Source organism: Cydia amplana, chromosome 26 (assembly GCF_948474715.1).
Source record: "Cydia amplana chromosome 26, ilCydAmpl1.1, whole genome shotgun sequence".
NCBI lineage: Eukaryota > Metazoa > Arthropoda > Insecta > Lepidoptera > Tortricidae > Cydia > Cydia amplana.
In genome coordinates this window covers 4,283,196-4,303,918 of record NC_086094.1, presented here as the reverse complement: position 1 = coordinate 4,303,918, position 20,723 = coordinate 4,283,196, and the positions used below count along the sequence as shown (strand labels likewise).

Genomic DNA, 20,723 nt, shown 5'->3' with positions numbered 1-20,723 from the left:
AGATTATAGGAGCCACTTTAAATGTACCATCCATGATTAAATATGTCGAAACGCACAAATACGGAAGTAATTTTTTCGTTGTATACGCTATACGCTATTATTCTTTTTTCCCATTCCATTTTTTATCAATTAATATAGCACCGTTTTCAATTTCGTCCAGTTTTAAAATGCCATGATTAATTTCAAAATCAATTGTATCTGGCTCCTTGATCTTTTCTTGTTTCTTTGACGGTATATTATTTGCCTCAAGTTCAAGTTTGAAATCAATCCATGACATATTTCTTAGAGCAACATAGACAACCTCATTGACCGTAATCCATACGTCCTCACCAAAGAGTTTGGAGGTTATTTCGCCACTAAACATTTATTACGTCCAAAATATATTGTTACACGATATAAAGTAAATATTTATTTGTTATTTTATAAATAAAATGCTAAATAATACGATATTTCACCAAAAAACTTTTTACATTATTTGGCTGAATGTAACTATCATTGCCATGTTGGCTGTCGGTCGTAACCAGCAAAAATTGAAAATTAAAAAGTAAAACCGGCGCTCGGTATTTGCACTAAATACATGTATCTAAATAATAAAACCGCAAACCTCTCTCTCAAATTGCAACCGTGTGAGAGTTTTTGTATAAAATGAGTTATTGTGATAAATTTTTTTAATGTATTTATTACCCCTAATCGTAATATATGAAGGGTCTACGGAAAGAACATGTCTAGTCACATTTTTCGGAATATGAGATTTTTATCTCAAAATGAAGAGCTCTTAATGAACTATTAGTTATATCTTTTGCTACCCAGTGGTACAGTTATAATAAATGTAACACAACTTTATTTCTAGTTAAATAATACCTGGTCACGGAATTACCATACGTTTTGCATTGTTCCAAATTTTAAAACTGCGATTACTCAAAATGTCACTAGTGTGACTAGACATGTTCTTTCCGTGGACCCTTCATATGGTGCTGAATTAACAATATCTTTCGGGTTCAAGACAAAATTCGTAACTATAAGTATGTAAACAATATCTACTACACTACCACCAACTAATTAATGACGTCACAAAAGTCGTGCGAGGTGTTTTCGCGCGAGGTTTAAACTAGCTACAATAAAATTCAATTATTTATGTTAAATCTTATGAGTATAGTATTTCGCTGAAATATTGTGTTTTTCGGAGCCAATACAAGTGTACCGACAATATTAAAAGCGATTTCAAAATTTGTCATCAGGCCTATTTAGCGCAATGTCGCACTTATATGGTTTTCTCTCCCGTGTGACGCATTTTATGGGTATTCAAAGAAATATTAACGCAAACAGATTTGTTTTTATATCTTGTTGCTCTATTGTTCAACTATTTTAAATTAAAACTCGAATTTCAATAATAAGTTTTATTGACTAGTCGGTTTATTCCGTTTTCGAGGAGGAGGTTTGAGCTTGAGGTGCACGTACTTGCGGTGCGTGGCGAGCGAGCCCGCCTGCGTGAACTTGGCGCCGCAGAGCGCGCACTCGAAGCGTTTCTCACCCGTGTGAACCTGTATACAGATGTTCTTGTAAACAATTTCATTGCAATGTTCTATATTACCGAATTAGGCATATATGTATAGTGCTGTAACGTCAAACTAGATCGTAAAATACTTAGAAGCGACTAGTAACAAGAATATTAATAAAATTAAGCGATAAACAACAAAATCCGTGAATCGGAGTTTATTCAAAATACCTTCTAAGGCCCGCTTGCACCATCCTACTAACACGGGGTTTAGCGGTTAAACCGTTAACCTCTTGGAGGATACAACTAAACGGAGTAGCCATTAACAGGCTTTCCCCTCTGTCGAAAATAGGCGGCCAACGGTCATACACAATGTATGGACTGACGTTTATCTGACATGGCTATTTTTACGTTACGCATACATTTGACGTTCCCCTCCCCCGCAAAAATCGGCAGACTGTTTTGTACAGAAAATTACAGACATGGCGTCTCCGTTTGATTATATCCTCCAAGGTTAACCTAGTGTCAAATTGTACTGGTAACCATCGTAACTCCAGGTTTAATTGGTTAACCCCGGATGTTTATTCAAGAGAACATGTAAGTAAATTACCAATATGGATTAATTACTTACTACTTTATGAACATAGAGTCCGGTGGCGCGAAGAAAGGTTTTCGGGCACTGGTCGCATCTGTACTTTCGTAGACGTACGTGCACCGCCTCTACGTGTACCTACAAATAATATAGCTAAATAAAGTTGAAATCCTCTCCTAGCATTACTATGTGCATAATTGCATATACACAATTAGGTAAAAGATCAGATGATCTTTTACCTAATTGTGTATATGCAATTATGCATGCAACAGGAGATCCTGTTGACGACTAAGTATGGGCATCTTTAGAAAAAAGTGTACCATTTACTTTTTTCGGAAAACCATCAACTTTTGGGTTTTTTCTACTCAGAAACGCAAGGACTATCGATTTAAAAAGTAAAAATATATCCGTAAAAATTGACAGTTTTATGATGCGTTTTGCCAAACTTTTTGTATGAACATTTTGGATGGAAAATTTGTAGAATAACCTGGAGTCACATTTTTTTCTTGTTTATATCAATTGACCTCGTAATAAGACAACTTTGAGAAAATAAGGCTTACCTTAAGAGCGGCCGCGGTGCCATAACATTTGGCGCAACTTTCGCACTTGTAGGGTTTTTCGCCAGTGTGACGCACGTGGTGGGTCTGCAACAAAGCGTTAAACATTATACTTTTGCATTTAAATTCCAGTGCTTCTGTGTTACTGCGAGTTACCCCCACGGCACTGCCTTTTTATAAAATGCCTTTCCTAGAATCGATTGAAAAATACGACCAGTAGAAGAGAACGCCGGGCAGACGTTACAAAACATTTTTGCCCAAGCTAAAACGGAGACACTTCGCTCGGTCGATAATAAAACGTATAGTTTCTTGACTGTCTAGTACTCTAGTGATTGAAAAACAAAAATCCAATATACAGACATACAAACTTTAGCATTTATATGATGTTAATAGTATGTATTATATGTATTTGCGCCGATTTCTAACAAACGATACTTTATTGTCAATATAGATAATTATCACTGCTTTGCTTACCCGGAGTTCTGCGGCTGTGGCGTAAGACTTGGGGCAGATTTCGCATTTAAAGGCTTTCTCCCCAGTGTGACGCGCTTGGTGCTGCTTCAGCAGGGCCAGGCACTGTCGACAAATCACGAAATTTATCTTATACCTTTAAACGAGCAATTCTTGTATATTTATTTATTTATACATATATATATTTTGAGGATCTCGGAATCGGCTCTAACGATTTCGATGAAATTTGCTATATGGGGGTTTTCGGGGGCGAAAAGTCGATCTAGCTAGATTATATCTCTGGGAAAACGCGCATTTTTGAGTTTCTATATGTTTTCGGTCTCCCAGATATTATACTTTGTCGTACTTGAAATATACTGCGATTACTTCCCAGACACTCATTAAAGTCATTAATACACACGATTTTTGGATAGAAATACTATTTCTCCCCTATAGGACGCGCTTGGTACTGCTTTAGCAGGGTAAAACACTGTTGACAAATGGGAAATGGTACAGTTGGTCGTAAATGAAACATACATTACTTCCCAAGCACTTATCATGTTTTTATAGACGAGAAATATCTCCCCTTTCTGACCCGGCTATTAGGCGGGGGAAGAAAAAATTTTGCTTGCATTAATTCGTACAGTTTCGAAAGTTTTTTCTAATCAATATTTAGGGTTTACAGATGCCCACGATACGATTATCTCCAGTACCGTAATTGAGCTCTTCATGAAATTAATGACCCTAGGGTCACTATCTAGAACACTATACATACTAAGTCATACAGTCGGGATAATGTATCAATTATATGTCTTAAGTTAGTTCATGATTAATAACAAAGAAATCCCGAGAGTTTCCTGTGAGCTGTGTATAGTAAGCTCAATCTATAGTTTTTTTTTAATAATCGATATAAATGTAACTTAAAAATTCCTACACAATTCGAAAATTTGATGATTAGGTCATAATATTAATCTCAATTGATATGGAAATTTGCACCACTCGGATACCGTGAGATCTATTTATTATGATTTTTTATTTTTTATTTTATGCTTAAAAAATATGTTTATTCATCCTACACTCGAAAATTTTATATTTCTACAATTATCTGTTTATTTAACACGTGTTATCAAAAAAATATTGGAATAATAACAAGTGCTTTGCGAGAAATCAAAATAAATAACAAATAATTTGAGACCAATACTTTTAAAATTGCTACGCTCAAAATAGCTACGTTCAAAAAGCCTAATGACAATACTTTGAAAGTCAATATTTATAAAAAACAACGTCACCTTTCTCACTTGTTTGACCCTGACATATCCCATCCATACAAGTGTCAAGTCAAGAGTGACGTTCCTTCAAAAACGTCACTTTTGTCACTTGTTTGACACTGCCATAGCCCATCCATACATGTCAAAAGTGACGTTTCTTCAAAAACGTCACTTTTGTCACTTGTTTGACACTGACATAGCCCATCCATACAAGTGTCAAGAGTGACGTTTCTAAAAAAACGTCACTTTAGTCACTTGTTTGACACTGACATATCCCATCCATACAAGTGTCAATAGTGACATTTCATAAAAAACGTCACTTTTGTCACTTGTTTGACAACGACATATATCCCATCCATACAAGTGTCAAAAGTGACGTTTCTTAAAAAAAAGTCACATTTCTCACTTGTTTGACCCTGACATATCCCATCCATACAAGTGTCAAGAGTGACGTTTCTTCAAAAACGTCACTCTTGTCACTTGTTTGACACTGACATAGCCCATCCATATGTCAAAAGTGACGTTTCTTTAAAAAAAGTCACTTTTGTCACTCTGACATATCCCATCCATACAAGTGCCAAGAGTGACGTTCCTACAAAAACGTCACTTTTGTCACTTGTTTGACACTGACATAGCCCATCCATACAAGTGTCAATAGTGACGTTTCATAAAATACGTCACTTTTGTCACTTGTTTGACACCGACAAATCCCATCCATACAAGTGTATTAGTGACGTTTCTTAAAAAAAATTCAGCTTTCTCACTTGTTTGACCCTGACATATCCCATCCATACAAGTGTCAAGAGTGACGTTTCTTCAAAAACGTCACTTTTGTCACTTGTTTGACACTAACATAGCCCATCCATACATGTCAAAAGTGACGTTTCTTTAAAAAAAAGTCACTTTTGTCACTTTTTTGACACTAACATATCCCATCCATACAAGTGTCAAGAGTGACGTTTCTTAAGAAAACGTCACATTTTCACTTGTTTGACCCTGACATATCCCATCCATACAAGTGTCAATAGTGACGTTTCATAAAAAACGTCAATTCTGTCACTTGTTTGACACCGACATATCCCATCCATACAAGTGTCAAAAGTGACGTTTCTTAAAAAAACGTCACCTTTCTCACTTGTTTGACCTTGACATATCCCATCCATACAAGTGTCAAGTGACGTTTCTTCAAAAACGTCACTTTTGTCACTTGTTTGACCCTGACCTGACATATCCCATCCATACAAGTGTCAATGTCAAGAGTGACGTTTCTTCAAACACTTTTGTCACTTGTTTGACACCGACAAATCCCATCCATACAAGTGTATTAGTGACGTTTCTTAAAAAAAAATCAGCTTTCTCACTTGTTTGACCCTGACATATCCCATCCATACAAGTGTCAAGAGTGACGTTTCTTAAAAAAACGTCACATTTTCACTTGTTTGACCCTGACATATCCCATCCATACAAGTGTCAAGAGTGACGTATCTTCAAAAACGTCACTTTTGTCACTTGTTTGATACTGACATAGCCCATCCATACATGTCAAAAGTGACGTTTCTTTAAAAAAAGTCACTTTTGTCACTTGTGACATATCCCATCCATACATGTCAAAAGTGACGTTTCTTTAAAAAAAAATAGTCACTTTTGTCACTTGTTTGACACCGATATATCCCATCCATACAAGTGTCAATAGTGGCGTTTCATAAAAAAGTCACTTTTGTCACTTGTTTGACACTGACATATCCCATCCATACAAGTGTCAAAAGTGACGTTTTTATTTGAAGAAACGTCACTTTTGACAGTTCATGAACGACCAAAAATCGTGATGTTAAATAAAATTATCAGTTTCGTACGGTAGTCCCCACGCTAGCCCAATGCGGATTGGGGACTTCACATACACCTTTGAATTTCTTCGCGGTACGGTAGACTTTTTAAACTTAGGTCAGCTAAACGTGGGACACATGTCGTTACAAGTTTCGCAATTTATACATTTTAAACGTAGGAAAAAAGGTCGTTAGTATTTTCGTGCACTAGCAGACATTTAATTGCTGGTGACTGTACGCGTACGCTCGTATAAAACGCTACTCTGTAACCGCCCTAAGATACCTTCATCCTATCCAATCCGTTGCTTTGCGGCCGTGCGGCCTTGAGGTATCGCCATCGCTTCCCCTCCCGCCCCGCGCCGATCATTTAAATAATTTAACGATAGCCAATTTTACAATTGTGATAAAAGCTCATTGTATTAATAGGAGATTCTTTGACGTTGTGATAACATTAATTACAGGCTGTATGGTGCATTAAAAAAATATACTGTAGAATTAATGCGCGTGAGGTAAAATGCGTTATAATTGTTTTAAAAATAGTAAAAATAAAATCCCCTGGTTTTTTATTTTATTAGATTGAGTAGAATAATTGGCGTAACAATATAGTGGAAAATCACCAAGTGTTTAATTAATGTTGTATTGTAATTATTTATTTCAAACATTTTTATTGCTCGTGACGTATGCACCACTAAAAAAGTGGTGCATATTTTACTTACAGTGTAAAATATTTAGTTATGCCTTTTGAACAAAAAATCGCTACTGTAGAATTTGATGTTTATATCTTTTTAAAAACTAAATTTTTAATTTTTTTTTTCCAAAAATCTCAATATATTTTTTAGAGATAACTTTACACATACATTCACAAAATAGTGTTCTATTATATCACAGACTACATATATACAGACGCTGCTATCCCATACATTCAAATGTGACCGCCTAAAAGCGCACCATTACCAGATGGCGTCACTGAAAAAGCACTGTTGCCTATCATGGATACAAGATGGCGCTGTGTCACATCCAAATCATAGAATTCCTAACGACATCTATACGTCTTCATTGAAAGTTAGTAGACATATGTCGTTGCCAACGATTAGAAGTAATCAACAGATGTCGCTTTATAGCGTATTGAATAAATCATGAATCTAGTTTAAAACTGGATCAAGCATGAGGGGTGGAAGGAAATGACCGAACAGGATAGTCTTATGTATCTTTCAGTATGAGTAAAGAGAGTTCGGGCACTTAAGGAGTACAGGGAGGGAAGGGAGAGGCAGGGTACAGAGAAATAGCGTAGCCAAACGGTATAACCATAAAGTAATTTCGGAAAACGATACTGTGGTGATGATAATATTTATATATTATAAGAATGCTACATAAGTCTTGCCGAAACTATTTAAACCGGCTGAAAATAAATACCTGTCATAATAATTTTGCGCATGCTACCATTGGTGCATGGCAAAAGGATTAGACATTACTACTGGCGTAAGTCCGTCTATATGCCACCATGCCACTGGTACTTGAGCGTTTCTTTATATTTTTTTAATCCAATTGCTCAAAAAGTTTAGTTTTTGTAGCTGCAAATCGTGCGTAAAGTTTGATTTTTTTACACTAGTGCTAAAAAGTAATCTGATTGATACATTTTAAATAAATGAGTATTATGCGAGACCCGCTTATAAATGACCCACCTGAACAACGCGCGATTGGGCATAAAGGAGTATTATTCGAGACCCAATAGTATTACTTGAACAGCGCGCGACAGAATGAAGCTGACGTTCGTACAATACACTTTATACACTTAATATAAATGTAATTAATTAGATATATATCAATATAATGAAATAACAAAAGATTCATGTTTTTTTACATATAGCTGGTCAACCAAATCTTGTCAGTAAAATAAAGGCGCGAAATTCAAATTTTCTATGGGACGATATCCTTTCGCGCCTACATTTTTCAAATTTGCCGCCTTTTTCTACTGTCAAGATCTGGTTGACCATGTATAATTATATGTTCTGAAAATTAATTTTATTAATTTTAATAATACAATTTCTCTTCAATTGGCATAATGCTGACAACAGTGACAACAGAATCCACATTGAAAAAAATGGCAATTAAAAGTAAAACTTTTTTTATTCCCTTCCCGCCTTTTTTATTCAACATTTAAAGTGATTTATGTTTGTAAGTAATTGCCAAGAAAGCATAAGTTATTAAATAAAAATGAGTGATTCAGACGATTTTGGAGTTAATTTAACGCCACCAGATATCAAAGCAAAGGCATCCGTTGTAAGTGACAGGGCTATAACCGCGAAAATCGAATTTTGCAAATTGCGGGCATTTTTCTCTGTCACTCTAATTACGCCTGCATTGGAGTAAAAGAGAAAGATCCCCGCAATTTGCGAATTTCGGTTTTGGCGGTAGCCCCTCAGTATATTTCCGGAAAAATCGAAAGCTCGGTACTCGTGCAAAATGATATACTTCTCGCACTTATATCGAAAACTACTATTTTTTGCCATTTTTTATATTGTGATCTTTTTTGCCACTTTTGTGTTATTTGTACTCAAATTCACGAGCTCTTTCGATCCTAATGAGATAAAATACCTCAATTCATGCTCAATTCACTCTTATCGTGCCTTCTAAAAATTTACGATACAAGTTGCATTGCAATAACTATAAAAAAGTAACTGATTTGACTAGTACGAAAATACCCTATTGTAACAATACGATGCGACGTTGTCGAGTTAAACTGGACTCGCTTCGCAGTAACTCATAGCAGTTTGGCAACGTCGCGTCGTGCTTTTATTTTTAAGCAACAGATTTGTACATGATTTGTACCATCTTAGTACCTATACATACAAAGATATGTTTTCATAACGTTCCTTTTCAACTTCTCCCATGGCAAAACCCGTACCTATCAAACCTGAAATTATTATACAAAAGCATTTAATGTTTGTTTTAATAAACTTTTTCTGTTATAATTAGAATAAATATATCTAATTTTGCGTATATTGACCAGGCAGGTGTTTGTATCACTAATTATGTGACCTATAAGTATAGACAGACAACAGCGTGCACAGAAACGTCAAAAACGGCATCAAGTAATGATTATTGCTATTTTAAAATTAGTCCCCTACTTCAGGGTAATGTTATACGCCTGTTCCTTAAAAAAGCTGAGGGTCTACCGCGAACCACGTTCGACGTGTTGCCTCCCTGTCACACTTACGTACGAATTTACAAGTGCGACAGAGAGGCAACACGTCGAACGTGGTTCGCGGTAGGCCCTCAGAAATGGACACTGAGGCATAATTATCATTATTTTGGAATTTAAGTACTGTATAATATTATTTGTAGTCTTTTGGAATATCATATTTTATTTGAACTAATAATATTGTATAATAATAAATCATAAAAGCTCTATTTAGGGACAAGAAAGAACTTTCAACGGCAACACTAAAAATAAACTGTCAAATAGTCAAGTCGCCACAAAGCGGCACCGCGTTTGTTGGTTGCCTTTGCTTTGTTTCTGTTTATACAAACTTATTAATTTCATATTATAGCTTCATTTGAACTATAGTACAAGTACGTGAATAGAATACCTAGACGTGTCTTGCTTGGTGCAGTTGCGTAGGTATGCTAAAAGGAAAGTTGGAAGACCGATGTGGCGCTTTAAAGACTGTGCTAAGCGTGACATGTGCCCAAAATGTGGGAGGTCGTGCCGCTCACGCATCGGCCTCCACAATCACCAAACCCGTTGTCTAAACAGCAATGCATAAATCGTCTGCAATAGACGAAAAGACCTGTGATGATGACGTGAATTGCCGATGTAGTAACGGAACACTACTAATGGTAAAACCTACATATTAATCTGACAGTGTCTACTGTTTGCCAATAAATGATAAAATTGATAAAAAATTAACACTTCAGGTAAGTTTGTTTTGAATACAAAGGTTAATTAAATAATTTATCACCACACCAACTGGTAAAGGCCCCCTTGATTGTTCAAATACTAATGAGAAAATTGCATTTATGATTTATCCCACATGTGGGGCAAAGTAATCAGATCTAAATTTTGAGTTTCCTTATGTTAGCTGGTAGAATTTACTTTTAAATGATGATTTTGAATTATAAATTCTTTATAATGTTCATGTGGATTTGATTTTTTTGGTATTTTATAGTTGGTATTTTCCCTGCATTGGCATGGTGATAAATTCTGTGTTTCATTAGGTGGCAATGTTTGTTTAACCCTCGTGCCTTGAATTCTCACAACGCTCAAGATTCCACTTCTCGAACCACTCGCTACGCTCATAGTTCAAATCTTCTGCTTGCCCTGGAATCAACATTAGCATGAGCGGTTAAACAACTGCTTTGCCCCCTTGCCCACTAATAACTATTGTCAAGTTTTATTTTAACCCCCCATGCTAATATTGATACCCGAGCAAGCAAAAGATTCCAAAGTATTTAGAGTTAGAGCAAGAAAGAAGAAAGGTACGTCATAATTTCAAAGATGTTTGACATTTAAAATAACACATGTACTGCGCAGGCGATCAATATCGCTGCATACTTTTCTTGGTCTAAATCTATACAATGGTTAGTGTTTGCAAACAGACTCCAATGTGAAGGCAATGTGTATTAAACTTTATTGTGATATTATTACATTTTATATATAAAAAATATGTTTCTGATTTCAGGACCCAGCCTCTAGCCACTAGAAGTTACAATGTATGCAACAAGAGAGTGAAGATGAAATAGTCAATGCATCTCTGTACAGTCGCCATCAGATATATCGGAACGGCCAAGGTGTTCACAATATCTGAACACGCACTCTAACGCCCTGACAATAGAGGCGTGTTCAGATATTTGTGAGCGCCTTGGCCGCTCCGATATATCTGATGGCGACTGTACCACAAGTAAAATATTTTGAGTGGAAGATGGTTGAGATTGATTCCTGTTTCAACGGACAGACACATGCTATGAAGATTCTCTTAAAAATAATAAAATACAATTAATAAATTCAATGTTTAACATGATAGTGACTTTATTTTGTCTACCCACTAACAACCAATTTGTTCAATGCTGGCGGGCAATGGCGGTAAACTTAAATATTTGATGTGGTATGAAGCTAAATGTTTTGAACATAATGGCAAGCCACTAAAAAGTTTTAATCCTAGATTAGCCATTAAACTGTGGCTGCCAGTCTGATTTGTTAATTGTTATATAAGTACAGTCAGCGTCATATAGTAGGTAGCATCCAAAGTATTCAAATAGTTCGGTACACCATATTATTTGTATGGCGTACTGAACTATTTGAATCTCGGAATAATAAACCAACAGGAACCGCCATTAACAGGCGTTCCCCTCTGCCAAAAGTCGGCGGCCGCCGGTCAAGGAGGTTATATAAAACTAGTTGCCATACGTCATACGCCATTCTGCAAACGTCAGTCTAAGCGGAATGTTAGGAGCAGAAAATGCCGAATTGTAGCGTTTTCTCCTGTAAAAACCGATCGGACACATCTAGCGTACTTAAAGAACACGTTTCTTTTCATATGTAAGTACTATTACATGTAAATATTATCAAATAGTGCACTAATTTAGCAAAAAACTAATAAACATTGTCAATCTGAAAGTGATACCACTTTATGGTACTAGATCTAATTTAGGGTAATATTTAAAGAAGACTTTCTAAATATTCATTAGGTATACCTAACTTCTAATTTGCGTTGCTTATTATTATATAATTTATATAACACATTATTTTTCTATAACACCTTATTTTTATATCAACATAATCCATTCAATGAAATAAATAGTATAAATCATAAATAACGTGATATTACCGATATAGGGTCATTGTGCTAGTTTCCGTCCATGCTCTAGTCTCTAGTTTTCGTCCACATGACAGATTAGCAAATAACATATTTGATATTTAATTTGCTACTTGCCAAATACATTTTTGATGTAGATAGATACTCGTATATTGTCTCGACATTAAGGATTGCATTAAGTCCAAATTTGTGCAGCAATGTAGATTTATATTCAATTTCGTCAAGTGGACGAAAGCTAGAGCTGGACGAAAAGTAACGCACCTACCCTACTACTGTTTGAAGATTCATTTTTCTCTTAGTTTCTGTCGTATATTTTTTATTTGACATGTCCAATATTTGTATTGTATTTTATTTATTTTAAGGTATTTACTGCCGTCATTTTCCATAAATAGGCACTTTTAATTTATTACTCTGGTATCACTCTACCATAGTTAACGATGGGACACCATTAAAAACCAATATCGATAAAATCTATATGAACATTATAAATATATTGTTATATTGATTTATTTTTTTAGATTTCCAAAAGATGCAATAAATTTTAAACATAAGTAGTTTTCAGCTTACCAAGCCATCGAAAACCTAAAAATATTGCAATATCAGTCACGTTTTAAAGATCTAAGAACTGCATAAGTAACTTTGTAATCCCATATAAATATATGATATTACAAAGTTACTGTTGCAGTTCCTACAAATAGTAGGTAAAGTAAAGGTACACTACGATGTACGATGTGAGTATGAATGAAGATATATTTAGTTATGATATGTGTATACATAGTATGGGTATGAGTACCCGAAAAGAAGGACTGTCTACAAAAAGAGATGAGATCCCATCAAAAACATTACATGTAAAAAGGTGCAAGTCTCGCAACGCTTTTACTACAAAAAAGTTTTGAGATGTAATGTGAAACCAAGTCATTATACGTATTACAAATTAAAGACATCTTATTGATACGGTTTTAACACCCCCTGGTACTGATTAAAATAACCGACTTGGTTTCATATTAGCATTACATCTCAAAACTTTTTTGTAGTAGAAGCGTTGCGAGACTTGCACCTTTTTACATGTAATGTTTTTGATGGTTATAATTGACTAAAGCAGACAGTTAAAATTCAGTCAATAAAATATCGACAATATTATCGACAAGTCCCTCGCACTTCTACGTTTACTTAGAACTGACATCATCTCGTTCACGGACAGGGTTGTCTGTGTTTGTTCTTGTATTTGTGTGAATATAGTTTATGCTAGTGTTTGATAATTTTGTCGTGTGCGTGTGTAGCGACGCATGCAAAAAATGCATTAGTGTTTACATTATTTGTGTGCGTTCCTCGCCCCCCGCGCCGAAATCGGCAGAATTTTTCACATAGAAATTAGTGCGTGTCACCACTCCATATTGGATTATTCCTCCGAGATTTGAATACTTTGGATGCGACCTACTATACGACGCTGACTGTACTTAATTTAAATATATATAAATTGTATATTATTTCTACAGCCTCCTAGCTAGTCAGTAGTGACAGTGACCCTGCTCTGCTATGTGCTATGAAGTAGGAGGTCCTGGGTTCAAATCCTCATAGGACATTTATTTGTTTTTTAATTGTGTGTGTATATATTAATGGTCTATATCTATTCCCATCTGTCCACACCTCTTGTATGGCGGCGGGGACAAATGGGCCACCACCATGGGACACCATATTAATACACTTTTAGGGGGATCCGAACCTAGGACTTCCAGCTTTGATATGATCATAAAATATAAGATATGTATGTATTTACATTTACACATTGTATTATTGCTCTCATACATATAGGGATATTTTTTTAAATGTCGGATGTCTCTTCTCTTTTGAGCATGAATAGAAGCAGGGGATAACTGACAGAACGGGATAGTCTTATGTATCTTTCAGTAGGAGTAGCAGCGAAAGCGCTATTATTGTTTGTCCTTGTCACAGTCTCACATCTTGTTTTATTCCCCACCGTAAATTGACCACCGTGATTGGTCGAATTCATTTGTTGCCCACCATAACAAATAAATTCGACCAATCATAGCGGCGCAATGCGACGCTATGATTGGTCGAATTTACATGTTTTGTCCCTCACGGAGGCACGCGTACACCACTTCTATAGGATGCTACCTTCTATGCTTTTGAGCAAGTTTTTGTCACCTGCCCTGCTATTCAAACTACTCAAGAATTTACAATGTTTTGTTACCAAGTAGGTCGATTAGTGTAAGACTGTCCTAAAATATATGTATAGCTATATGAGGACAATTTTGTAATGCGTAAGGTTAAGTAAATTAATATACAAACAGCAACACTCCTAACTGTACATCGGTACAGTTAACACTTAACAGTGTGGCTGATGATACCATGTAGGTTTAATATATTTTAATTATTATCACGTTTCTAAGAACAATAGTACATTATTGTCGAGGTTCGGAAGTAGCTACTTGCAAGCTGAGGATTCGTTTTAAACGGACGACCTTGGGAGTCCGTTTAATTGAATCCGAAGCCAGCAAGTAGCCTTCCAGCCGAGTCATATATAGTGCTTTTCTCAAAAATGGTGCAAGAGATATTTTACAGAAGCAACGTTCTAATTTTCACAGAGAAAAGTAAAACCATTAAAAAGATTTGCTTGCCGCCTTTAAAAAAAATAGAAGTGTATTTTTCTGCTGAAAATACGCCAACGTATTTGAGACACCTAAATAGTCGCGGTACCAACATTATATTAATAATAAGTGCTGATCATCTGTTCGGCTGTTTAATGGACCTATGCCTTCATTTGATATGGCCATTTAAAGTTTTAAAAAGTTTGGAACTCGTTTAATAATGGAATTTGTATGCAACATTGCAGTCCCGAAATCGAGACAGCAATGTTTTTAACTTTTTAATTTTTAGAATGACCATAAACTACACACTTCGCGACCTATTTTTTAACCGGCAACGTCGACTTTGCCGTCCATTTTTGAGAAAAATTATATTATTTATTACTTAATAATGTTGATATGTTGTCTGTGATATGATCATAAAGTATGAGGATTTACTACAGTGACATCTATTGATAGTCTTTCTCAAACAATCGAGCTATTTAGTGTGTTACAACGGCAAGAAACTAACTGTCTAGTAATGCGATAGATGGCGCTTAGAATAGTTCATGCCATTATTTATTTATTTTTTTCTGCGTCGTTTTACTATGTGTAAATGGATGTTTTAAAAGGTTTTTGTTGTAATATGCTAAATAAATTAGAACTATACATGTTAATTTAAAAATTGGCAAGATTTGAAATAACACAAATATATATTTAGGCCCAATGGTGCTCTGAGTGACATCTCTTGGATTTTTGTGGAACTAAGCGAGGCTTGTATGGGCCGATTACTCTATACTATACTTACTTTATGATTATATTCCAAACACAAATATACTGTAGGATATAATGTGATGCTCTCGAACAATTTAAAGTTTAGTAACCGGCCTATATGTGATGCTTCAGCAGGATTAGGCACTGTCGACAAATCTTATACATTTGAACGAGCAATTCTCGTATATATATATATATTTATAGATATATTTCAGGGATCTCGGAAACGGCTCTAACGATTTCGATGTAATTTGCTATATAGGATTAAAGTCTAATGGCGTTCTAACAGTTTTAATCTTCTGTCAAAAGATGGCAGTATTGTAGCTACATAATTTACCATGACAGTAACTCTCTATTTCTAAGGGGATTTTTTTAAATTATAAAATAAGTGATTATTTAAATGAAAATTAAATGTATGTATAAATTTTAATTCTTAAGTATAATTATGTTCTAATTTTTGTGATTATGTTCTAATGATTAATCTTAATTTACAAATTGTAAATTCTGAAATAATGTTTTATATTTATAGTATAGTATTTGTACGCCACTATTGGCAGAGCATGGTGAGACTGCGAAACCTATGTAAGATCAATCATTGTACCTGTGTTTTCACAAATAAAGAATCTCTCTTTCTCTCTCCCTCTCTCTCTATACTTTATTCTCTTTATTAAATTGTACAACGGGACTTAACCCAAAACAAAACGTTCAAGCGGATAAAAGTGCGGGTAGTTCGAAAAACTCGCGCGGTTAGAAGATGCTGATGTCAACTTAAGCCAGTCTTCTCCGAGACCACGGGGTCAACGCCCCCGTCGACAACGTCGGAGGTAAATCTTAAAAACTTAGATACGCGATTAAGTCCCGTTGTACAATTTAATAATGTGTAAAAATCGTAAAAGATTAAATAAGTGTTTATTCTATTTGTTAACACAGACCTGGAATATCTTGCCGCAGGTCTCGCAGACCTTGCCGGCGCGGCGTCCATGTGCGTGCATAGGGATATCTTTGATAGGTGCTAGTGCCACACTCTGGTGGCAGAACATTGCAGTATCACAGACCTGGAATATCTTGCCGCAGGTCTCGCAGACCTTGCCGGCGCGGCGTCCATGTGCGTGCATAGAGATATCTTTGATAGGTGCTAGTGCCACACTCTGGTGGCAGAAGATTGCAGTATCACAGACCTGGAATATCTTGCCGCAGGTCTCGCAGACCTTGCCGGCGCGGCGTCCATGTGCGTGCATAGAGATATCTTTGATAGGTGCTAGTGCCACACTCTGGTGGCAGAACATTGCAGTGATACAGACCTGGAATATCTTGCCGCAGGTCTCGCAGACCTTGCCGGCGCGGCGTCCATGTACGTGCATAGGGATATCTTTGATAGGTGCTAGTGCCACACTCTGGTGGCAGAACATTGCAGTGATACAGACCTGGAATATCTTGCCGCAGGTCTCGCAGACCTTGCCGGCGCGGCGTCCATGTGCGTGCATAGGGATATCTTTGATAGGTGCTAGTGCCACACTCTGGTGGCAGAACATTGCAGTAACACAGACCTGGAATATCTTGCCGCAGGTCTCGCAGACCTTGCCGGCGCGGCGTCCATGTGCGTGCATAGGGATATCTTTGATAGGTGCTAGTGCCACACTCTGGTGGCAGAACATTGCAGTAACACAGACCTGGAATATCTTGCCGCAGGTCTCGCAGACCTTGCCGGCGCGGCGTCCATGTGCGTGCATAGGGATATCTTTGATAGGTGCTAGTGCCACACTCTGTTGGCAGAACATTGCAGTGACACAGACCTGGAATATCTTGCCGCAGGTCTCGCAGACCTTGCCGGCGCGGCTGCCGGGGTCGTTGCGCTCGCGGTCCGGGCCGTACGCCGCGGTGCACGCGGTCCATGTGCGTGCATAGGGATATCTTTGATAGGTGCTAGTGCCACACTCTGGTGGCAGAACATTGCAGTGACACAGACCTGGAATATCTTGCCGCAGGTCTCGCAGACCTTGCCGGCGCGGCGTCCATGTGCGTGCATAGGGATATCTTTGATAGGTGCTAGTGCTGCACTCTGGTGGCAGAACATTGCAGTATCACAGACCTGGAATATCTTGCCGCAGGTCTCGCAGACCTTGCCGGCGCGGCTGCCGGGGTCGTTGCGCTCGCGGTCCGGGCGCGCGAGCCGCGCGGGCCGCACGCCGCGGTGCACGCGGTCCATGTGCGTGCATAGGGATATCTTTGAAAGGAACGACTTGCTACACTGCAACATACAAACATCATAAAGGGTGTAGCAGGATAGCCTTTTAGAAATTGGCCCCAGAGCTTTTGCTTCGAAACTATAACCAAACGATGCTTTTTAAGAGCCCATGAACGTGCACTCTAGCGCACTGCTAAATAATCGTGATTATTTAACGAAGGATATTTAAAAAAAAAAGCGGCCAAGTGCGAGTCGGACTCGCCCATGAAGGGTTCCGTATTTAGGCGATTTATGACGTATAAAAAAAAAACTACTTACTAGATCTCGTTCAAACCAATTTTCGGTGGAAGTTTACATGGTAATGTACATCATATATTTTTTTTAGTTTTATCATTCTCTTATTTTAGAAGTTACAGGGGGGGGGGGGGGACACATTTTACCACTTTGGAAGTGTCTCTCGCGCAAACTATTCAGTTTAGAAAAAAATGATATTGAAACCTCAATATCATTTTTGAAGACCTATCCATAGATACCCCACACGTATGGGTTTGATGAAAAAAAATTTTGAGTTTCAGTTCGAAGTATGGGGAACCCCAAAAATTTATTGTTTTTTTTCTATTTTTGTGTGAAAATCTTAATGCGGTTCACAGAATACATCTACTTACCAAGTTTCAACAGTATAGTTCTTATAGTTTCGGAGAAAAGTGGCTGTGACATACGGACGGACAGACAGACAGACATGACGAATCTATAAGGGTTCCGTTTTTTGCCATTTGGCTACGGAACCCTAAAAACCGGCCAAGTGCGAGTCGGACTCGCGCACGGAGGGTTCCGCACCACGCACCATCAACAAAAAATAGAGCAAAACAAGCAAAAAAACGGTCACCCATCCAAGTACTGACCCCGCCCGACGTTGCTTAACTTCGGTCAAAAATCACGTTTGTTGTATGGGAGCCCCACTTAAATCTTTATTTTATTCTGTTTTTAGTATTTGTTGTTATAGCGGCAACAGAAATAAATCATCTGTGAAAATTTCAACTGTCTAGCTATTACCGTTCGTGAGATACAGCCTGGTGACAGACGGACGGACAGACAGCGGAGTCTTAGTAATAGGGTCCCGTTTTTACCCTTTGGGTATGGAATGGAACCCTAAAAAGGGGGCCGCTACGTACTGTATGTTGTATTAAAGTAACTTTTGAATATATCAAACTAGTTTCTATGTTGCTGGATTCGTCAATCTCTGCGTCCAAAGTTAAAACGGCCGTTTTTGTTTTGAGTTCATAGATTGACGAATCCAGCAACATAGAAACTAGTTTGATGTATTCAAAAGGTACTTTAATACAACATACAGTACGTAGCGGCCCCCTTTTTTTAAATATATTTCGTTAAATTGAAATAATCACGATTATTTAGCAGTGGCGCTAGTGTGCACGTTGATGGGCTCTTAAAAGGATAATACTCTGCAAAACGTTTCAACCCCCTGGGGGTCCACAATACCCGATAAACCCCAAAACTATTTTATTTTTTTCCTCCAAATATTGAGAGGAAAAATGAAATAGTTTTGGGGTTTATCGGGTATTGTGGACCCCCAGGGGGTCGGAGAGGGTTAAAATCATTCATTCATCTTCCTCGCGTTCATTTTGCCACGGCTCATGGGAGCCTGGGGTCCGCTTGGCATCTAATCCCAGTAATTGGCGTGGGCACTAGTTTTTACGAAAGCGACTGCCATCTGACCTTCCAACCCAGAGGGTAAACTAGACCCGTATTGGGATTAGTCCGGTTTCCTCACGATGTTTTCCTTCACCGAAAAGCGACTGGTAAATATCAAATGATATTTCGTACATAAGTTCCGAAAAACTCATTGGTACGAGCCGGGGTTCGAACCCGCGACCTCCGGATTGCAAGTTGCACGCTCTTACCGCTAGGCCACCAGCGCTTCTTCGGAGGGGGTTGAAATGGTACTGATAATTCAGCTACTCGATGCCAGATGTACACTACGAAAATAATAGTCGTTTTGGTACCAACACTGATCACTCTATGCTACATCATAGAGAAAAAAATACATAGAGTGCTCACTCCATACATCAGTTCAGACTATTAATTTCAGTGTCTACATCTAGCATCGAGTAGCGGAACTATCAGTACTGCTACTTGACAATAGATGTAGCACCGACCGGAAAGTCTTATCTCAACAGCATAAGACTTTCCGGTCGGTGCTACATCTATTGTCAAGTAGCAGTACTGATAGTTCCGCTACTCGATGCTAGATGCTAATAGTCTTTTTGGTACTAAAACTGATGTATGGAGTGAGCACTCTATGTATTTTTTTCTCTATGGCTACATTTATCTATGCTAAAACCCCGAGGTATGAGACTAACCTCATCGCATGTGAAAAGCGCAGTGCCGTGCTTCATATGCCGGTGCAGTACTAGTGCATCTGCATCCACGCTCCACTCGCCGCACGCGCAACATACACTGCCAATAAGGGTTGACACATGTTGAATTGTATAACAAAATCTAGTAAAATAAAAAGCAAATGAGCATTTTATCACAATAATGTGGATATGAAAATAATATATGGAAATAATACATAAATACAGGACCTGGCCCCTATTTCACCACGGTGACAGATGCGACAATTGTCGACATCACTGTTACTGGCGTCACAGGCCTCGATAGACTACGGTAACCGCTTACCATCGGACGGGCGGTGTGCTTGTTTGCCACCAACATATTAATTTAAAAAAAACTCCATTATATCGCCAATAAATAAGTACTTATTTTGCGAAGCTAATGACAACTGTCACAAGAAACATGACATTTTCTGTCAAGATTTACCGAAAGTTCTATTAAATCGTGTGACAATTGTCATCATCATCATCATAAACTTCGAAAGAGAAATACCTGTTTTTTGCCGATATAATAAAGTATTTTTAAATAATACAATGATGAATGATGGTGGCAAACAGGAATACGGCCCGCCCGATGGTAAGCGGTAACCGTAGCCCATGGATGCCTGTGACGTCAGCAACAGTGACATTTGTCGAATTGTCGCACCTGTCGCCGTGGTGAAATAGGGGCCTGAAAGTTTCATAATTTAAGTTTTTTCTTAACTTCCAAAGAGTAAATAAGTAAGGGCAACATGCACCATTCACTAACGGTTAACCGGTCAAACCTG

General features: G+C 37.6%; 1 protein-coding gene across 2 annotated transcripts in view; it reads right to left on the bottom strand.

Moving 5' to 3' along the window:
• Nucleotides 1-1,382: 1,382 nt before the first annotated feature.
• Nucleotides 1,383-20,723, bottom strand: part of LOC134660229 (zinc finger protein 723-like) — a 28,741-nt gene continuing 9,400 nt past the window's right edge. The window contains exons 10-15 of one of the 2 annotated variants that reach the window (XM_063515968.1): nucleotides 19,924-20,020; nucleotides 17,450-17,608; nucleotides 3,119-3,220; nucleotides 2,648-2,731; nucleotides 2,127-2,225; nucleotides 1,383-1,541 (exon numbers count right to left, since the gene is read on the bottom strand). In XM_063515968.1, the coding sequence (XP_063372038.1) occupies nucleotides 1,398-1,541; nucleotides 2,127-2,225; nucleotides 2,648-2,731; nucleotides 3,119-3,220; nucleotides 17,450-17,608; nucleotides 19,924-20,020 (685 nt within the window). In that variant the 3' untranslated portion in view covers nucleotides 1,383-1,397. Of the gene's footprint in view, nucleotides 1,542-2,126; nucleotides 2,226-2,644; nucleotides 2,732-3,118; nucleotides 3,221-17,449; nucleotides 17,609-19,923; nucleotides 20,021-20,723 lie in introns of those variants that run through there. The other variant, XM_063515969.1, reaches the window with a different exon arrangement.